A 20,917-nucleotide genomic window follows, 5' to 3' on the forward strand; every position below is an offset into this window, starting at 1 on the left:
GCCCACCAAACACCCTGGCTGTGCCACTCTACCCACCCGGTCCTCCCAACTCGCCTGCTCCCTTCGCGTCACTCCCGACGCGCGCGCGCCTGGCAATGCCTTCTCCTCCCCTCCGGCGCGCCCCCGCTACAGCCCACCCGCTGAGCTCGCGGGAGCAAGCGCGCAGGCGCAAAGCTAAGAAAATGGCGGAGCGGTGTGGCCTGGGAGGACGCGTGCGGAACACAGCCGCCCTGGGTCTTCGCGAGATTAGTCGCGCTGACTCAATTTAATCTTGATCCCAACTCCTCCATTTTGGTTCTCCTTCCCTGCAGCAGGGAAGGGGCGTGGTCTCGAATTAGCCCCTCCTTGGTGGCCGGGGCCTGGATGGACCAAAGGAGGTGGCCCACCAGACCACATCCCAAATTACAACGCTTACTTCTCCCTAGTTTGAAGGATCTTCACATCTTTGGTAGGAGCGGATTTGGGGGGGAAGGTTGGTGGGGCGTGATCCTGACGTTTCACTCTGTACTGATGGGCTTCCCTGAACCCCTCACAAAGGATCTACCTTACGGTCTCCTTTCGGGCAAACAGTTATTAGAGGTGGAGCAGCACCCCCAAACCGAGCGTGGGCGACGTCCGCCGAGGCCCGCCTCCCTCCTCCCAGCCTATGGGAGGCGGGCGAGCAACGTTACCATAGCAACGGGCCCGCCAGGACCTACTCGAGTTACAAAGAGCACGCGGACTCCCCTGGGGGAAGCCGGGGCGGGCCCAGCGTCGCCGGCGAACGCGAGGTAGACTCCCTAGGTTTCCATGGCGAGAGCGAGGGCCCGAGGCCTGGCCTAGGAGGTCCCTGAATTCCCAATAAATCCCGTTGGGAAAGGCTCTTTGCTAACGCCCGGCCCCGGGAGCGGTTAGCGGGGCCGGGGTGCCTCGCTGCCGTGGCCTCCAGCGGGGCCAGGACGACCAAGCGCTGACATCCCGCCCGCGGCCACCATTCCCGGTTCCTGAGAGGAGACGAGGACGCCAAAGCCCCGTGCTGGTCCGGAGGCCTCCCCACGTGTAAACATTTCCCTCCAAGGGAAGTCTCGGAACCCTCCGTCCATTTCCAAGGCCGGGCGCAGAGCGGGCCTTCAGCCGCCGTTTCCAGCTGGGTTTCCCCTCTGTGCTCCGGGGTGAGCCCCCGGCCCCCCCAGCCCCCAGGGTAGAGTATCACAGGCACTTCCGGGACCCTTCACCGCAAGTGAGTGTCGCCTCCTTGTCTGTAACAGAGATGAGTAGCTCTCTCGCAAGGTGGTTGGATTAATAAATGGGAAACGTGTGTGTTCAATGACCGTTCCTGGTGGTCTGTTACCCCCGGGCCGGGCCGGGTCGGGGCTGTGAGCGGCGCTGCAGACGTGATGGAGCAGCCGGGGACGCTCCCTCCGCTGGTCCCCGGGGTCCCGGTGCCCTTTGGCCCGCTTGCGAGGCTCGGGAGAGGAGGGCAGAGGAGCAGGCTTCACAGTCCTTGCTTGGAATTTTGTTTTTTCCTGCAGCTCAGGCCTGTTGTGCACTGAAACAATCAACCCGGAAACATCTCCACCCCCCGCACACCTTCACCTAGATTAGAACATGGTGTTTATTTCTCAGGTTATTTATTGAAGATAAATGTAAAACAAAAAACACAGGTGGCTTGTATTGCAGGAGGTGCTGGCGTGTTTGTTGTGAACAATGGATTTTTTTTTTGCTGCACTCCCGCTAGTTCAAAATTAGAACAAAGTCACTGATGGTCTTTGGGAGAAAGGCCCCAAACAAATGGGAGGGCAGTTGGGGAATATCTTCACTAATACAATGTTATATTTATTTTAAATATATATATATATATATATATATATATATATATATATATATATATATATTGCTTTTGAACTACAAAGTATAGAAAGTAAGGCTTAATCATAATTTCTCAGCTGGGAGATTATAGGTCAAAGAAAATTGAGAAACACTCGTAAATGGATCTCCCTAAGACCCAGTCAGGGCGCTATCCTTGGCCAGTTAGGCTTTCTGTTACTCCCAGTCCGAAGTAAATCTAACAGGGTGCGTTTCTTAAAGTGTAATGTGTGTGCCAAGATAAAATGTAATAAAAACAGGTTTGAAATGGGGGATAAAATGTAATAAAAACAGGTTTGAAATGTTTTGGAAATGGGTAAGAAGGTAAATGCGTCCAGGCGTACAGTACCATTGTAAATCACCCTCTGCGCCAAGTCTCACACATTTATTATAGATGCCAGTCAATTGACTAGTCCCACTGTTAGAGTGCTCCCTCCACCCCGCCTCCGAAGTAAACAAGGTCTGTCACTTTGTATAATGTCCTTTATCAGATAATATATTTATCTTTACATTCCACTGAAAAACACACCCAGCTGACATTTTCTTCTTGGTATCTTTGGGGTTAACTTCTTGCTTTCACAGTATGTTGTCCCTGTTTTTTCTACATAATAGAAAACCCTTCTTCTGACTTGAAAATTATCAACACATCATCAAACTTCTCCTGAATATAAGGCAAATATCGTATTTCATGACTATGCATTTGAGTATTATTTTGATCTTTTGATTACAACCTGAAAACCTTCAGATCTCTGATGAGATCAGTTTATTTTTTAATCCAGAAATAGATATCAAATCTATTTTATTCATATCTCATTTGATTTTCTTTGACGTTAAAGTCTTCTAAAGTAACACTTCAGAATGTACTAGCAATAAGAAGAATGCATTCCCCTAATTTCACGGAAAGTAATTAAATAATTTAAGGTCACCCAGCTCCCAGAGATAAGACCAGGATTTGAATCTTCTAATATGAGATTGGGTGTTTATCCAGGTTTGTTTATGGGCCATTTGATCAGGCCAGAACACCAGGCTGACACTGGAGGATACACTGGTGAATGAAATAGACATATTTCCTGGCCTTGTGCAACTTGACATTTGGTGTCAGGGAGGACAATAGAGCAAGTAAATAAGCATTGAGTAATAATGGAAAGGATAATGAGAAACTGATAACTATCATGAAGGAAACTAATGGGGTGAAGTGACAGAATAACTGGATTGGGGGAAGATAGGCGAAGTTACTTAGGTCAAAGAAGACCTCTCTAGGAAGATGCATTTAGGCAGAGATCAGGGCGGAATCAGAGAGAAAGGGGGGCATGAGGAATGGGAGCAATTAAGTTTCAGGCAGAGGGAAACTGAGTTGTATGTGTAAGAGGTAAAGGGAGGCCTGGGCGGCTTCGGAGAGGTGAAGCAAAGGCAAAGTAGTTCAAGGTGAGGCTGGAGAGGAAAACAGAGACCCCAGGTGAGCCAAAATGTGGGGGGCTTTAGAATTATACTCTTGAAAGGGCACTGGGAAACCCAGGAGGATTTTCCTGACCTGGTTTATGTTTTTAAAGATTATTTTGACACAGAGAATGGAGTAAAGGCAAAAACATTTAGCTTTTTTTAAAATTACACTAAATTTGATTTTTTAAAAAGAAAGCTAGCCTCTCCCAGTTATGGTAAATGTTGCTTATGGAAATATTAAGTAACAATTTAGGTAATTTTACTAGGTGATTCTGATTGAGAAATAATTAACTACATCCTTTTTTAAATTATTATTAATTTCCGAGAGGAAGGGAGAGGGAAAGAGAGAAACATCAATGATGAGAGAGAATCATTGATCAGCTGCCTCCAGCACACCCCCACCTGGGGATCAAGCTTGAGTGGAATCGAACCCGGGGCCCTCAGCCTGCAAAGCTGGTGCTCTATCCACTGAGCAAGTGGTCGGCAAACTGCAGCCCCTTGAGTGTGGCTCTTCCACAAAATACCACGTGCGGGCGAGCACGTACAGTGCGATTGAAACGTCGTGGCCACACTCCAGGGGCCAAAGAGCCGCACATGGCTCGCGAGCCGCAGTTTGCCGACCACTGCACTGAGCCAAACCAGCGAGGACAACTACATCCTTTTGATTATTGCTATTGTGGAATTCTCCAAGGCTGCTAACTGAATATTCAGTACTTTACAAAGAAGAAAGTTGATCCCTGCTATAGGCAAATAAAAATATAGGCCAGTGCAAAGAGTTAAAAGTAAAACTTGTCTTTCGGGACTCTGTAGTCAGTTTTAAGCCTCTCTTCCCTTCCTCTCTCCCAGTCCCTGGTATTACATACATCAACCCCAGCATCTCTCTTGTTACAGCCAGATCTGTGATTTTTTTTATATGACCAGTATTGAGAATCTTCTTTTGAACTTCTCTAACATTCTGTAATGTTCTAGAAACAATGGGACCCAAAGGCTTCAGAATATCTTGGAAGTTTCTAACCAGATGTGTGTGTTTGGGGCTTGGGATAGGGGATGTATTCCAGGAAAATTTAAACACAGTTTAAAATCTCAACTCCAGATTATCAGACATTAGAACTGGGAGGGGCCTCAGAGAGCCACTAACCCATCGGTTCTCAACCTGTGAGTCGCGACCCCTTTGGCGGTTGAACGACCCTTTCACAGGGGTCGCCTGAGACCATCGGAAAACACATATATAATGACATATTGTTTTTGTGATTAATCACTATGCTTTAATTATGTTCAATTTGTAACAATGACATTGGGGGTCACCACAACATGAGGAACTGTATTAAAGGGTCGTGGCATTGGGAAGGTTGAGAACCACTACACTAGCCCATCTCACTCATTGTACAAATGAGGCAACAGACTGAGAGAGGCCGAGCTCACAAAGCTGGTGGTGTCTGCTCTCAGGTGGAACTCAGACCTGCCTCCTGCAGGGTCTCAGGACCCCTCAAGAGCACTTCATGGACGTGGCCAGGTTGCTCAGTTGGTTGGAGCGTTCCCTCATATGCCAAGGTTATGGGTTTGATCCCTGGTCAGGGCACATACAGGAGTCAACCAAATTGCCCTAACCAGTTTGGCTCAGTGGATAGAGCGTCAGCCTGCGGACTCAAGGGTCCCAGGTTCAATTCCGGTCAAGGGCATGTACCTTGGTTGCGGGCACAACCCCAGTAGGGAGTGTGCAGGAGGCAGCTGATTGATGTTTCTAACTCTCTATCCCTCTCCCTCTCTGTAAAAAAATCAATAAAATATATTTTTTTAAAAAGTCAACCAATGAATACATAAATAAGTGGAATAATGAATCAATGTTTCTCCCCCCCCCCCCGCCCCTCCTCTTTCCAAGTTTAAAAAAAAAATGTCTGCACATGGCTAGGGAACAATAAATGTTTGTGCTTGACGGTGATGCTTGGAGCATTATAAAGTAGAAAGAAGTGTGGAATAATGTTACATGAGAGCAACTAGATTAAGGTGGGCCTTGGAAGTCAGGTAGCAAAATCTGATCAGCACACAAGATAGACAGACTTGTTGAACCAGGGAATATATACATTACATAAATACCTGGAATATTGAAAAACAATATGGGTACCTCTGAAAGGAAAGATGAGGATAAACATGAACAAGTTGTACAAAATGTAATTAATTTGTGACCAAGCATTCATGGTCCTTTATTAGCCAAATAGAGCATGACACACCTATACAATGGGGCAGCATGCAGCCATTAAAAAGAATGTGCTATCACTTCAAGGTACTATATGAAACAATTTCCACGTTTGTTAAATCGAAAAAGCAAGGAGCAGAACTAACACCTGTGTATGAGGTTTCTAAAGAAGAGAGGCAGACATGTTTGTATTTACATAAACAAGCCATGGACAGATAGAAAAAAACACTGGGTTGGGGAGAGGGAGTGAAAAAAGACTTTTTCCTGTCCACTCTTTTGCCCCTTTTGTATTTTGTATCAGATGCATATATTGCCTATTCAAAAAATTTTTTTAGAAATTTAAAAAAATAAAAGCTCGGTTCCTTTTCAAAGGTGCTCACCCGTTCATGTCATGGATCCTGTATCCTAATTTCACCTGTTTCAATCAACATGTAAACTTCACCTCTCCAGGCACCCCTTCCAGACTCACTAGTATAAGCACATGCACCTTGCCTTCTCCCTTGCCTGCCCTCCCCAGCAATAACAAATAAGAGAGAGAGAGTGAGAGTGAGCTTCTCTGCTCCATGTAACCTTTTTATCTGCTTGGACTGCCTGCCTTCTGCTTTCCACATCTCTTACTGAAACTGCCTCCCATGGGACAGCAACATTTTCTTAAGTTGAGGAAGATGAACAAAGTTTTTAAAAAGAAAACAAAAGCCCAAAGTTTGGCCAAGTGCCCTCTTTCAAGCTCCTGCCTGACTACCCATCTCCTCTGGGCTTTAAGGAGGTGTTCTTTGGCAAGAAGGGCACTTTTTGTCTCCTGTCCACACAGACGCAGGCTTTTTCCTCTTGTCACGTGCCTGGCTCAAGCCAGTGGGCTGCTGGGTAACGTGATCTCCAAGGCCAGCCTCCTGACCCACTCCAGTAACAAAACAGGGTAAGGCGACTGCAGCCGCCTGGGCAGGGGCTGAAGGGGAAGAGAAAGCAGCCCTGAGCTGTGGCCGGGACATTGGAGGAGCTGGGAAGCAGCCCACTGCAGAGGTGAGTGGGAATTGCTGGGGAGGGAAGCTCTTGCCAAAGTCAAGACCAGTCCAAGTTCATTTAAAGAAAAGGCAAGCTCGCCCTAGCCGGTATGCGCAGTGGATAGAGCGCCCGTCTGCAGATTGAAGGGTCCCAGGTTTGATTCCAGTCAAGGACACTTGCCTGGGTTGCAGGACCCCCAGTAGGGGGCGTGCAGGAGGCAGCCAATCAGTGACTCATCATTGATGTTTCTTTCTCTCCCTTTCCCTTCCTCTCTGAAATCAATAAAAAATTTTATTTATTTTTTTTTTTAAAAAAGGAAGGAAAAGGCAAGCCCTGACCAGTGTGGCTCAGTTGGTTGGAGCGTCGTCCCATACACCAAAAAGGTTGCAGATTTGATTCCTCCTTAGGGCATAAACCTAGGTTTCAGGTTCCATCCCAGTCGAGGTATATAGGGAGGCAACCAATTGAGATCAGTGATCTCTCATATCAATGTTTTTCTCTCTCTGTTTTTCTCTAAAAACCAATAAAAACATATCCTCAAGTGAGAATTTAAAAAAAAAAAAGGCAAAATACATTCTCACATCTGGCACCTCCTATCCTCTCCACTCAAGATCTGTGTCTGAACAATATCCCAGAATGCTTTCTTCCCTCCTTCCTTCTTTATAATTAAATAATTTTTAAAATGTTTGATTGAGGCAAGATTGGTTTATAACATTGTTTCAGGTGTGTAACATTATACTTCAACATCTGTATATACTACATCATGCTCACCTCAAAAGTCAAGCTTCCACCCAGCACCATTCAGTGGACCCCCTTTCCGTTTTGCCCTTCCTCCACCCCCTTCCCCTCGGGTAACCACCATCTGTTGTCTGCCTCTGTAAGTTTGCTTTTCGTTTGTTTTGTTGTTTGCTCATTTGGTTTTGGTTATATAGCCCACATATGAGTGAAATCATATGGTGTTTGTCTTTTCCTATCTGACTTCTTTTACTTAAGTGTAATACTTTTAAGGTCCATCCATGTTGTCATAAATGGCAGGATTTCACTTTTTTATGGCTGAGTAATAGTATATAGACCACATTTGCTTATCTTTGGTTGTTGATGGGCACTTAAGTTATTTCCATATCTTTTACAAAAATTTTTAATTTATTGATTTGAGAGAGAGAGGAAATAGAGAAACATTGATGTGTTGTTCCACTTATGCATTCATTGGTTGATTCTTGTATGTGCCTGACCGGGGATCGAACTCACAACCTTGGTGTATGGAGACAACACTCTAAACAACTGAGCTAACCAGCCAGGGCTATTTCCATATCTTGACTATTGTAAATAATGCTGCAATGAGCGTAGGTGTGCAAATATCGTTTCAAATTAGTATTTCATATTCTCCAGGTAAATACACAGAAGAGAAATAGCTAGGTCATATGGTAATTTGAGGCATCTTCATACTGTTTTCCATAGTGGCTGCACTCATTTACAATCCCACGAGCAGTGCACAAGCGTTCTCTGTTCTCTGCATCGTCAACAACATTTGTTATTTCTTGTCTCTTTGATGATAGCCATTCCAACAGGTGTGCAGTGATTCTCATTGTGGTTTTGATTTACATTTCCCTAATAATTAATGATGTTGAACATCTTTTCATGTGCCTGTTGGCTATCTGTATGTCATCTTTGCAAAAGTGCCTATTCAGATCCCTTGCCCTTTTTTTAAATACTTTTTTATTGATTTCAGAGAGGACAGGAGAAAGAGTTAGAAACATCAATGATGAGAGAGAATCATTGATTGGCTGCTTCCTGCATGCCCCCTACTGGGGATCAAGCCCGCAACCCAGGCATGTGCCCTTGACTGGAATCGAACCCAGGACCCTTCAATCTGCAAGCTGACTCTCTATCCACTGATAGAGCTCCTTGCCCATTTTTTTGATTGGGTTTTTTGGTTGTTGTTGTTGTTGAGATGTTTGAATTCTTATATATTTTGATATTAACTGCTTATCAGGTATATGATTTGCAAATATCTTTTCCCATTCGTAGGCTGCCTTTTCAATTTGTTGATGGTTTCCTTTGCTGTACAAACGCTTTTTAGTTTGATGTAGTCCCATTTGTTTATTTTTGCTTTTGTTTCCCTTGCCATTGGAATTAAATCCACAAAATCATCACTAAGTTATGTCCAGAAACTTAGCATCTGTGTTCTTCCATGTGTTTTATGGTTTCAGGTGTGACATTCAAGGCTTTAACCCATTTTGAGTTAATTTTTGAGGATGGTTGAAAGGCAGTCGTCTGGATTCATTCTTCTGCATGTGGCTGCTGGGACATTTGGTAAAACAGAAATGCTCTGAGCAGCAACTTCTGACCTTAGGAACGAAAATCATTAGTACAGGGAAAGGTCCTGAGATGTCCAATAGCAAATGTTGGACACCTTCTGAGTGCAAAGAAGGAATGCTTTTCATTCATTTCTCCTTCTTTTATTTATTCAACACCTACTTCCCGGGTATGTGCTACAGGCCGCGCCTGTGCTTGGCGCTGTAGATATAGTAAACATGACAGGCAGGCGTTCAGCCTCCCGGGCACGCAGTCGGTGGCAGTAATGGCTAAAGCTGTCCAGAGGGAGTTGTTTTGTCTCAGAGTTTGGCCTTTCCCTTCATGCATTTCATCATCTTGAATATCTTTTTCCTTAAAAGCCTTGCTTAGGCCCAGACCATGGTTACAGCAGCTCCTGAAAACCCTCTTCACCAGAGGCTTTAAGCGGTGTAATCGCATTTCAGGTCAGTCTCAGTCCTGGAAGCCCATTGCTGGGCTTGTTCTAAGAATGCAAATAGCCGCCCTGACTGGTTTGACTCAGTGGATAGAGCGTCGCCCTGCGGACTGAAGGGCCCCAGGTTCGATTCCGGTCAAGGGCATGTACCTTGGTTGCGGGCACATCCCCAGTAGGTGGTGTGCAGGAGGCAGCTAATCGATGTTTCTCTCTCATCGATGTTTCTAACTCTCTATCCCTCTCCCGTCCTCTCTGTGAAAAATCAATAAAATAAATTTTTTAAAAAATGCAAACAGCCTGAAATAATGCCAGGAGTCCCAGCCCCCATGTCAGCAGCCCTCCCCCTGTGTCATTTCCCTCTTACGAAACACAAATTTGTGCTATTCCAAAATCACATGTAGCGCTACGCAAAGCGTGCGGAGGCCTGCATTTTGCCAGAAACTGAAGTTCCGAACAAATCAGTTCTGCTGTGTGGGCTAATCTCCTTAGCTACAGAAAGGTGATCCACAAGGTCTTTTTTCTCTCTCTGTTTCCTCTAAGGTAAATAATTGTAATAATTTCACAAGATGTACACGAGAAACCTTGCACTTTCACATAGATATAACAAATCTCAATACCTATGAAATGGGAACCGTTATTAACCATGCAGAATATCAGGAACCTAGGGTCTGAAAGAATCAGGGTACAGACAGACAAAACTAAACTCTCTCTACTCCTCCCACCCTCACCCCATCCCTGCCCTGTGTTCAGATCCCTGAGGTCATGGACATCAGTTGCAGCCTCACTGTGTCCTTTATCTAGATTGGGGGATTCTGCAGTAAAAAGCTTGCACAGTCAGAATCATCTGCTTTTGAAAGAACCACACTAAAATGTACCTAATTTGGATAATCTCACAATACATATCCAATTCCCTTTAAGAAGGAATCATTTCATGGTTATAGAGTATCAGAATACTTATTTTTAGTGCATTTCATTTCTTTCTCTTCCCTGAAAGAATTCTCATTATAAATCCTATTTCATAATCTCCTCCGATATACTTTATCACTTGGAAAATCAAAGTTATATAGTGTTACTTTATTAAATAGGGCACAAAGCACGTCTTCTTTATCTTTGTATCTCCTGTGCCTAGCATTGTATCTAGTTCACAATAAATGATTCTTAAAAGGATGGTTAATATTTTAGAGAAACATGTTCTATTTTCCCTTTGGTATTAAAGACACACAATATCTAATACACTGTTCATGGCTAAGAGGGGCTGATCTCATTCCTTTGTGTCCCTTTAAAATCCTGATGCCTACCCCACATTCACTCACATCAGCACTTTGTATACTTTTTGCAGACTCCGTTGGTATAATGAGCACTGGATCTAAATAACGGTGATCTGAAGTTGAATGCTGAATATCTCTAGGCCTCCTTTTCTTCAGATGGAAAATGGGGGCATAAGAATAAGTGAGCTTAAGACAACTTCTAGTTCTTAGATGAGGGAATCTGAAAGAATTTAAAAAGTAGAGGAAAAAGTCAGAGAGGAGCCGAAACCGGTTTGGCTCAGTGGATAGAGCGTCGGCCTGCGGACTGAAAGGTCCCAGGTTCGATTCCGGTCAAGGGCATGTACCTGGGTTGCGAGCATATCCCCAGTAGGAGATGTGCAGGAGGCAGCTGATCGATGTTTCTCTCTCATTGATGTTTCTATCTCTCTCCCTTCCTCTCTGTAAAAAAATCAATAAAATATATTTAAAAAAAAAAAGAGGAAACAATAAAAATGTGATTATAGTACCTTAACATATTAAATATTTAATAATTGTTGTTGATTTCGTTTTCCAAAGTTTCTAACTTGAGCACTACCATTGGCCAACAATATTAAGGAACTTCTCTCTCCACTGTGAGGTCTCCCCTAGAATCTTTCTGACTCTGTTCACTTAAAACTGAAAACATGTCTGCAGACAGGTAGGGAGGTACGGAAAACAAGCTGCCTCGGCATAAATTATTCAGCAGAATGATAGGATTGAGTAGCTCAGAAGAGTTCCCGACCCAGCTAAGGTTCTTGGGAGATAGCATGTGGGCTGTTGGCTTCGCCAGAGAACAAATGTCAGGTTAGGAAATACTCTGTGGCTGCCTTCTGATGGTATCAGATGTCAAGAGATAATCGCTGTGACTCCTACAGCCAAGTGGGCCTTCCACTATCCGAAGATAAGCAGTCACTTTCCCTCTGGCCAGAAGGTTTGGGCGGAGCAGAGGGTTCCAAGGTCAAGTTGATAACATAGCCCCTAATCACTCCATCTCAGCAACACGCAGTTTTCATAACATGGACTTGACGAACACCCACACCCTGCCTTGTGACATCAGCCAGAGCTGCGGCGCCTCCTCCCAGGGTGAAGGTCTCAGTGTACTTGCACCATTCTCGTCTCCCTTAGGTTTTGTTCTTAATTTTAATATGTGGTCCTGTTTATTTATACTTACTCCTCAGCTCTCGTTTCAAAAGTCCATTTCAAAAGAAGTTGTGATAGCTTACAATAAAAGCTATCTATCTATATATATATATATCAGAACTGCAAATAAATAAAAACTGATTGGAAACCATCAGGCACTCAATAACTACCTTTCATATTGCTTTGAGGGGGGTGGGAAGGCGTTGTGCTCCGTAGAGAAAAGAACCAGTTGCTTTGCTGCTAATGCTTTGCTTTCAGACAACTTAAAATTGTTAACAAAAGGAAGGCGGGAGGAGGGGAAGAGGGAAAAGGAGAGGGAGGGGAAGGAATAGAAGGAAGAAGAAGACTATTGCACTGGCTCCGAATCGTCATAGTTGCCTTCCACAATCTAATGAAAGCCGTGGATCCTGCCACCCTGAAAAATGAGCACAGAAAAGCTGGCATACAATTTCAAGGGAGACAAAGACTTCTCAACGCCCTTCAGGAATTGAAAGTAATCTTGATTTAGAGTAAAGGGAACGCAAATTACTGTACGACTCTTCAGTAAAATGTTTCCTATGAGTGGGCACTAAATTCGTTTAAAAATGTTTAAATGTTCCCGTAATTTTCTGAGCAGGTAAAATATACTCATGGCACAGAATTCAAAATGGTAAAGAGATAGGCTTGCTTCTGCCCTGTCCCTCAGCTGCCCAGTTCGCCTCACCAGAAGCCACCATTGTTCTTCCAGTGCTAGTCTAATATTACGTGTATTATTTTATACGGACATAAACAGCATACAAATACACTCATGCACGATTGCATATGTTCCACACATTGCTTTTTTCACTTAATATTTCTAAAGAGCCCACACAAAACTGCCTTATTTCTTCCATGGCTGCAGAATGTATCATTACTGGATGTACTCTAATTTATTTAACCAATCCTCTCTTGACGGAAGCTGAGGAGTAAGTTTCCAATCTCTAGCCATTAAAAACAATTTCACAATGAACACCTTGCACATATATTTTTATATAATCTATAATAATCTATAATAATAAAAGCATAATGTGCTAATTAGACCGGACGTCCTTCCAGACGACCTTCTGGACGAAGCCAGGGCTACGAGGGAAGCCTGGGTCCTGGGTGCCACAGGGAAGCTGGTGTCAGCAGCCAGGGAAAGGAAGGCCTACTTTTGCACGCATTTTGTGCATCAGGCCTATAAATAGAAAAAAAAAATCTGAAGAAGTATAATTGAGCATTAAATTTAACTCTGAGCTCTCTAGCAGCCAAAGCAAAAGAGGTGATGGTGGGTTTTGGCCAGGTGGCTCAGTTGATTAGTGTCGACCCAATATGCCAAGGTTGGGGGTTTGATCCAATGCCAGGGCACATACAAGACGCAACCAACGAATGCATAAATAAGCAGAACAACAAATCAATGTTTCTCTCTCTCCCTCATAAAAAAAAAAAAGGGCATACCACTTCTTCCAAAGAGAAAAACTTATGTGCACTAGTTTCTTTGGGGGAACTAAATAATGGAATAAGGACGATCTTCCATTGCAGTTTTTATATTCATATGGCAGATTCTACATCTATCTTGCTTTAAAAAGAAAAAAAAAGTGTATGGTCTAAAACCCAATCTGGCAGGGAAAGGTTCAGTGTTGAGATTTGAAACCATGTCTCCCAGGGCACAGAGAAAGCCTGTATGTGGCCCTTTTTAAAGATTCCTGAGGTGTGCAGGTCTCCTGCCCTATTCAGCATTTTCTCGGCTGCGGCCCAGACCTTGAGCCCAGTGCTTTCATATGGGCGTTGGAATGATGGGTTGATGCATCTAGATAGGGGCTCCAGGGCTCCTTGCAGAGTAAATTCTCCATAAATAATCTCAGAAGGATTAGAGGAGCTTCTACAAGATCAAAGGTCATGTCTTAGTTGTTTCGAAAACTCTTATCGAAGATATTGGTGATAAGACGCTGGGAAAAGACTAGAAATGAGTCTGACTCGTAAGTGAAGTTCCCATGGCGTGGCATAGCCAAGAGAGTCCTGGACGCTTAAGACAGACAGACAGACAATCTCCTCAGCTTCCTGCCCAAACAGGATGCTCACCTCAACAGGATCAACAGAGCCGCTCCCACTCCCAGCAAGCCCTGGGGGCGAAACCACGTGGTGTGAACGTGCTACCTGCAGATGGTTTGCACATGTTCATTCTCCATGTCTCTTCCAACTTGGTGTTTCCTTTAATATTTACGAACTTATTATGAAGACATCTGACAGGCTTATCCCCACAGGTGCCTAGCACTGCCTTCCTCATGCCTAATGATCTGTGCTTCGGGGCCCCCAGGCAGCAGGCAGAAGGCAGGATTGAAAGTGATCTGCCTCACTCATCCCAGAATCCTGTCACTGCACAAAGTGTGGCTTGTCTGAACGGGGCCTTGTCCGCCGTGACGATGTGGGCCAGACTCTGGATCTGGCCAACCAGAAGTGCTCTGGACAGTGGAGGTGGAGAAAAATCGTTATTCAAAGGAGACTTCTCACCCAGCCATTAGAGATCAGTGGTTGAGTGTCAACCTCGGAACCAGAGGGAGAGAGAGAGAGAAACCTCAATGATGAGAGAGAATCATTGATCAGCTGCCTCCTGCAAACCCCATACCGGGGATCGAGCCCACAACCAGGGCATATGCCCTGACCAGGAACTGAACTGGCGACTTCTCGGTGCCCAGGACAATCAACGCCCAGCCAACTGAGCCACACTGGCCAGGGCTCTTTCGTTGGTTTTCATGAGAACTCACAGAGAGACAGAACTCCACAGCAACAAGCCACTACAGGTCCCCCTGCTATCTTCCAGGCCACAGAGGGAGCTGGAGGAGGGAGCAAAAGCAGGCCCAGGTGGGGCTGGGTTGGGGTGGGGCGCTCAGGTGGGAGTTGGGCCAACACTGGCCAAACATTCAGGTGCCTTTTCTTAAATCAGATGCTATCTCCCTGGCTGGGCATCACTGTCCCAGCACTTCTCCCTGACAGGCTTCTCTCTGAGCTGCCTGTATCCCTCCTGCCAGCCTGTGTTCACCGTGGAGACGGTGAGAGCCTGCCTGGCACCTCCTCTGCTGTCCTAACTTTATAAGTCGCCATTCTCTCTTCCTTCCTGCCGCCTAAGTAACATAAGAAATGAGGATCAAGGGAAGCTGTTTCCTGAGGTCCTAGCTGGTGAACCTGCATCTAGGACAGTGGTTCTCAACCTTCCTAATGCTGCGACCCTTTAATACAGTTCCTCATGTTGTGGTGACCCCCAACCATAAAATTATTTTCGTTGCTACTTCATAACTGTAATTTTGCTACTGTTATAAATCATAATGTAAATATCTGATGTATTTAGGCGACCCCTGTGAAAGGGTCATTTGACCCCCAAAGGGGTCCCGACCCACAGGTTGAGAACCGCTGATCTAGGATAATAAAACCAGGTACCATCATCAAACACGGAAGAATGAAATGTCCTTAGAGATATGGGAAGCAGGACCCTGATCTTGGCTTTGCCATCTGTAAACTCTGAGAGGTCCCCTAGCCTCCTCTGACGAGGTTCCTTCATCCTAGTCACATGGTGGGACCAGGTGATCATTCATGCGCCTCTTCAACCAGGTTATGACACTATTCAATAGGGACAATGACAAGTGTTGTGAGGCCCTGACCAGGTGGCTCAGGCGTTGGGAGAGTCTTCCGGTACACCTAAAGGTGGTGGGTTCAATCCCCGGTCAGGGTGCATATGGGTGCTTCTCTCTCACATCTCTCGCAGCAGAGATCACATGGCTGAAAGACACTGGTGTTATTCCCATTTTATAGCTAAGGAAACCAAGGCTCAGATAGGATAACTGACCAAGGTCACAAGAACTAGTAAGTGCTGGCTACAACTGAGATGTGACCCTGAGAAAAGTATAAGATGTCAAGGCTCACTGTCTTAACGATTTCTGTGTATAAGTTCACCTACTGTTTGAATCCCAGTTGAACAGCTTACAGAATGCTTCACTGTTATTCATTGTGACAAACCCCGCCCATGTGTGGTAACCTGACTTCCCAGATGTTGAGGAAGCTGTCCAAGTGAGTCAGAGCCCTGGCTTCAGCCCTGGCTCCTAGGGTCATTGGCAGATAAGGACAGAGATTTCTTCTGGATGGGAGAGAGTCACACTGAGGCAGAGAGTGAAGCTACTCAAAAAGAAGGATTTGTCACAGCCCGTATCTGAGAAAGCCTATTCCAGGCAAAGTCCCATTGGCAACCCCCTGATTCATATTACTGGTGCCCAGAGCAACCTTGTAAAACTTTTTTTTAACTTATTGATTCTAGAGAGAGAGGAAGGTTGGAGAGAGAGAGACATCAATTTGTTGTTCTGCTTATTTATGCATTCATTGTTTAATTCTTGTATGTGCCCTGACCGGTTATCCAACCCACAACCTTGGGACGGTGTTCTAACCAACTGAGCTACCCGGCCAAAGCCCAGAGCAACTTTTTAAAACTCCCCAGGTGATTTTAATGAGTGGCCAGCATTAAAAATCACCGCTAGCCATTCCCCTGACTTTCCCGTTCCCTGCTTCCTTGGCTGCACGTGAAATGACATCCAGACCCACCTGTGCTTTCTTATTGCAGATGAAGGGGGAAGCTGGACGTCAGCGCCATGACGAGAAGCCGAAGCAGGTAAACGCCAGCACCCACCCACCCACCACACTGGTGAGGAAGCAGCCAGGGGCCCTCTCCATCCCCGCACTTGCTCATATCTGACTTCTCCCGAGGTTTAGGGGGAACTGACACATTGGCCGTGAGCTCATTTCAGTAGCTGAGCCAAGAGCAAGCACTTGACTGCAAGCTTCCTTATAAGCAAAGCCCCTTTGCCTGCCCGAGGGAACTGCCAGCCCCATAGCTGCCCTCCCGTTGTCTCTTGGCCCTTAGAATGTCCCATGTCTCAGGCCTGTGCAACCACCCTCTCTAGAACCGCTCTGGGGACGAGAGAGGCCCACTGGGGACTGGAAACGGAACTGGGAACCAGCTCTCAACCCAGCAAACTTCAGCACTACATGCTTCTGTTTATCGTCCCTCCACTTGGGCTGCTGGAGAGAGAAACTGCCACAATCCCTGGGAAAAAACACCTAATCCTGAATGTGAAATTGAGGTTTTCAGTTTGACTTAGCTTGATTTGATTAAACTCAAATGAACAATTCCTAGCGAGTCTGGAGAAGTTCATGAGAAGGATCCTCTGGGTCCTAGAGAAGGAATCATTGCAAAAGCCCAGGCAGCCCTTCTGACGAGCTCGGGGTGACCTCGCAATGCGCACCTGCGAGCTCGGGGTGACCTCGCAATGCGCACCTGCGAGCTCGGGGTGACCTCGCAATGCGCACCTGCGCTAAAGAACAAGTCCTTCTGGTCCTGTGGGCCCAGCCCTCGCGGAGGGAGAGGGCGAGGGAGCGCGAGGAAAGCTCACTTCCAGAGCTCAAGTCCCTGATGAGCACTAGCCCTTGAACTCTTCACTGGCCCTGGACAATGACCTGTTTTGTTTGTTTGTTTGTTGGTCTTTTGATCAAAGGTGGGATGGGTAAGCGGAGAAGAAATGATTCAGTGCAGACTCAGCTTGCTCTGAATGGATCAATCAAAACAGTCTGCTCCTTTAGACCCAAAGTCTGGATGAAAACGACGTGTCCTATTCGACCCTCCCTCCCCCACAGCACCCCCTGACCCTTGGTGGGTGGCCCAGCTCACACAGTGCCGGTGAGCCCAGGTGCTCGGGCCGGCTCCTCAGTTCTCCCCACGGGAGATCTGAGCAGACGCCTCTGGGCTTAGCAGCATGGCATGTGGGGGATGTCTGTAATCCTGTCCTCCGTGCAGGAGAAACTGACTCACCTGGAGCCAGTGCTCCTCCTCTCCAAGTCTGGGACCCTCTTGTGTGCGCACCAGGCTTGCCACGATCCCCGCGTTGGGCTCCTGAGGACCAGTGGCTGCCAGTGGTGTGCTCTTTGCCCCTAGAACTGCCCATTGTCCTGTCCAGCTGGCAACCTTGGCTAGTCTTGCTGGAAGGACGAGGGGTTAAGAGTCAGAACGTATGTTCACTTACTCTTTTCTTCCAGGGCAAGCGGGTGACGGGATGGGAAACTAGGCCCTGGCACAGTGAAGTCCCGGTGTCCTCACTAAGGGTTCTGCAGGGCCTTCTGGGGTGACCCTCCTGGCCTGGGTATTGGCTGGGGAGCGTTTAAAAACCTGGAGGCCCAGCCTCCACCCGGGAGGCTCTTGCGTAACTGGGTTGGGAGGGGCCTGGAATTTTTAAAGGGCTCCCAGGTGACTCCCATGCCTACATAATGGGCATCTCTGTTCCACGGGAGGACTGGTGACCAAAAGCCCACAGCTGCTGGAAGGCTCGCCTGCCTTCCTCTGGGTGACAGAATCGCCTGCGAGTTTCTCTGCCGTCAGGTTGGTTCCCTCCCCGCCTTCGCCCCAACCTTGAGCTCTAATTTTCATAAACACACCCATATACAGCGCAGGGCTGTTGATAAGGATGAGCCTCTCCTAGAAAGTGGGAAAAGGTCGGCGGCGCTGGCGTGGTGGAGATCCTGCTCACTCCTGCCAGCTTCAGCAGCGGGCTGTGCGGGCGCAGGCTTGCCGGGCCCTGACGCTGTCTTGCCCTCCCCAGGAGGGACACATCTGGGGCTCCATGCGGAGGACCGCCTTCATCCTGGGCTCCGGCCTTCTCTTGCTGGTGGCCGTCTGGAACTCCCTCACGTGGTGAGTCTGTCGGACCTGAGGGCAGGTGGTGGAGGTCTGGGGTGAGAGCGCCCACCAGTCTTTACCCAGGAACCTGATTTTTTTCCCCCAAGGCATCTTCAGAGATTTTGGGGTGCTTCTGGCCACTTCTGGCAAGCCCAGTGGGAGAGGCTGCTGCTCACCTTCGAAGGGAAGGAGTGGGTCCTCTTCGTGACAGGTGAGCTTCCCAGACCACCCACCCCGAGAGCTTGGCTTCACTACTATCATTCCTTTTCTGATGGTCTTGCTCTCTACTTTGGGACTTCTCAGCTCATTATTACAAGGAATAAGGACTTAAGTTTAAGTCAGTGGTAACCCCCAAGAGAGCTCAACTCTCGGGGAATCTGGAATGGATGTCCACAGATATCTAACAGGAGACCTCCGTCTCCCCGAAAATAGAAAAGAGAGTTTGTGTGAAAATGAAGGCATGTTCAGAGCAATTTTAGATGTCAGACAGCTTCATGTCATGTGAGGCTGTGTCCTTGTACTTGGTGCCATCTAGCTTGGGGCTGGAGAGCAAGCCTCACTCAAATATTTACTGACAGTGTGAATGACTCAAAACGAGCCTGAGAGAACACTGTGGAAGGAAAAGCCATGTCAGCGATTTACCACAGCATTATCTACAAGAGTGAATGTCCCCGTCCAATCAAACAAGACTTATTCATGTTCCTCTGTGCCAAACTTGTATGGAAGATGTAGAGATATTTAAGATACAGTGTTGCTCTACCCCATCGAAAACCTCCCTCACAGCCTAGAAAGGGGAGATGAAAAAAAGTCTCAGTTGTCACAAAGCGAAAGTACAAATAAAATGTCCCTTGTTTTCAGCTGAAAATGGGCTGGATGTTAACTATGACTGGTTCAAAGGGATCTTAAGCAGTCATTGAAAAGAACAGTATGGACTGCAAATGTCTGTAGGGAAAATGGTGGGAAAACATTTCACGTATTTCTGTCAAAATGACGAGAACGCAGTTATCGCCTCGGCGAAAAGCAAATATCAGACAGAAAATATTTGCAGTTGTAAATGTTAGAGCTAAGAAAGTTCAAGATCATCTCTTGCGGGTTTTCATTCTGTATTCCTCAAGGAACCCTTGGACTTCAAACAGGCAGCCACCCTGATGGATGGCCCACTAGGCAACCACCAACTCAGCATTTTTTTTTTCTCCAAAATAAAAGACTTGGTCATTAAAGATAAAGTAAATACATGCTCATTGCTAAAACAAAAATCAGATAATTTGAATAATCATAAAGAAGGTGAAAAATCACCCATTCTCCCATATGCAAGAAATAACCACTCTTAAATTGGTAGTATTAATCTCATACATTAGATATATAGTTGAATTTATAAGACATCAAAAATGTTTTTGTTTTAATATTTTTTTTAATTAATTTCAGAGAGGAAGGGAGAGGGAGAGATAGAAACATCAATGGTGAGAGAGATTCATTGATCGGCTGCCTCCTGCGCGGCCCCTACTGGGGATCAAGCCCGCAAACCTGGCATGTACTCTGATTGGGAATTGAACCATGACCTCCTGGTTTATAGGTCAACACTCAACTACTGAGTCACACCGGCTGGGCAAAACATCAACTTTTTTAAAACTTGTTTTTCATTAGATTGTGGACATCTTTCCATGTCAATTAATAAGACTTACTTAATATTTTAAGCCTCCCAGTGTAGTCCATTTCCTCCTAATGGGCATTTAGGCTGTTTAAATGTTCTGTGATTGTAAAAATGCTGTGGTGCTCCTTGATGTCCTTTTCTCTTTCCCTCTGTCTGTGTCGCTGTGTCTCTTTCTGTTACTTTTACTGCCAGATTGCCCTCCAGGTTGTTTGTGCCCATCACATGGCCCCTCAGAGCCGGCTAAGTATTTCTCAGGTGTCATCTGCTACAAGGCACTGTGGTTGATGGAGGAGGGATACAGAGACACAGAATTAAGTACAACGTCCTCACCCCTAGATACTGAATTTAAAGGACAAGGCAAAACATGGAAAAGTAAAGTTAGTAGTACAAGGTTAGGTAAAATTGGGGTGGGCAGAGTGCTTGTTCGTTCACAGTAGGACATCGGCGATACTTGGAATGACTTTGTGGAGAAGTGGGATGTGGAGCAAAAAGCTGTATCTAAAGTTTAAGTCTTGGACATCATTTTCTAATATATCCTACACGACATCAGTGCTGTGGGATGGTGATTGGTGGGGTGGCCATATAACATATGGGGGGTTCAAAGAGGATGTGAGAGTGAATGAGGTCTTATTAATTATGCTGGAATGACAGATGTCAATTAAAATTGTCCTGGACAAACTGGGATGCATGGCCATCCTGGTCTTAGGCATTCTTTTTTAAAAAATAATATTTCACTGTGTTTTTAAAAATTTTTAAAATTTATTGATCTGAGAGAGGATTGGGGGAGGAAAAGAGAGAGAAATATCCATATGTTGTTCCACTTATTTATTGTTGCTTCCTGTGTGTGCCCTGACCAGGGATCAAACCCACAACCTTGGCATATCAGGATGATACTCTAAGC

General features: G+C 45.9%; 1 protein-coding gene across 3 annotated transcripts in view; it reads left to right on the top strand.

Annotated features, from left to right (window-relative positions):
- The first annotated feature begins 84 nt into the window (after positions 1-84).
- FAXDC2 (fatty acid hydroxylase domain containing 2) overlaps positions 85-20,917 on the top strand; it is a 28,989-nt gene continuing 8,156 nt past the window's right edge. Inside the window, exons 1-5 of one of the 3 annotated variants that reach the window (XM_036315730.1) lie at positions 6,370-6,499; positions 9,157-9,240; positions 16,260-16,307; positions 18,289-18,380; positions 18,473-18,576. In XM_036315730.1, the coding sequence (XP_036171623.1) occupies positions 16,260-16,307; positions 18,289-18,380; positions 18,473-18,576 (244 nt within the window). In that variant the 5' untranslated portion in view covers positions 6,370-6,499; positions 9,157-9,240. Of the gene's footprint in view, positions 449-6,352; positions 6,500-9,156; positions 9,241-16,259; positions 16,308-18,288; positions 18,381-18,472; positions 18,577-20,917 lie in introns of those variants that run through there. The other 2 variants (XM_036315731.1, XM_036315729.1) reach the window with 2 other exon arrangements.

The sequence above is a fragment of the Myotis myotis genome, unplaced genomic scaffold (genome assembly GCF_014108235.1).
Source record: "Myotis myotis isolate mMyoMyo1 unplaced genomic scaffold, mMyoMyo1.p scaffold_m19_p_6, whole genome shotgun sequence".
Taxonomy (NCBI): domain Eukaryota; kingdom Metazoa; phylum Chordata; class Mammalia; order Chiroptera; family Vespertilionidae; genus Myotis; species Myotis myotis.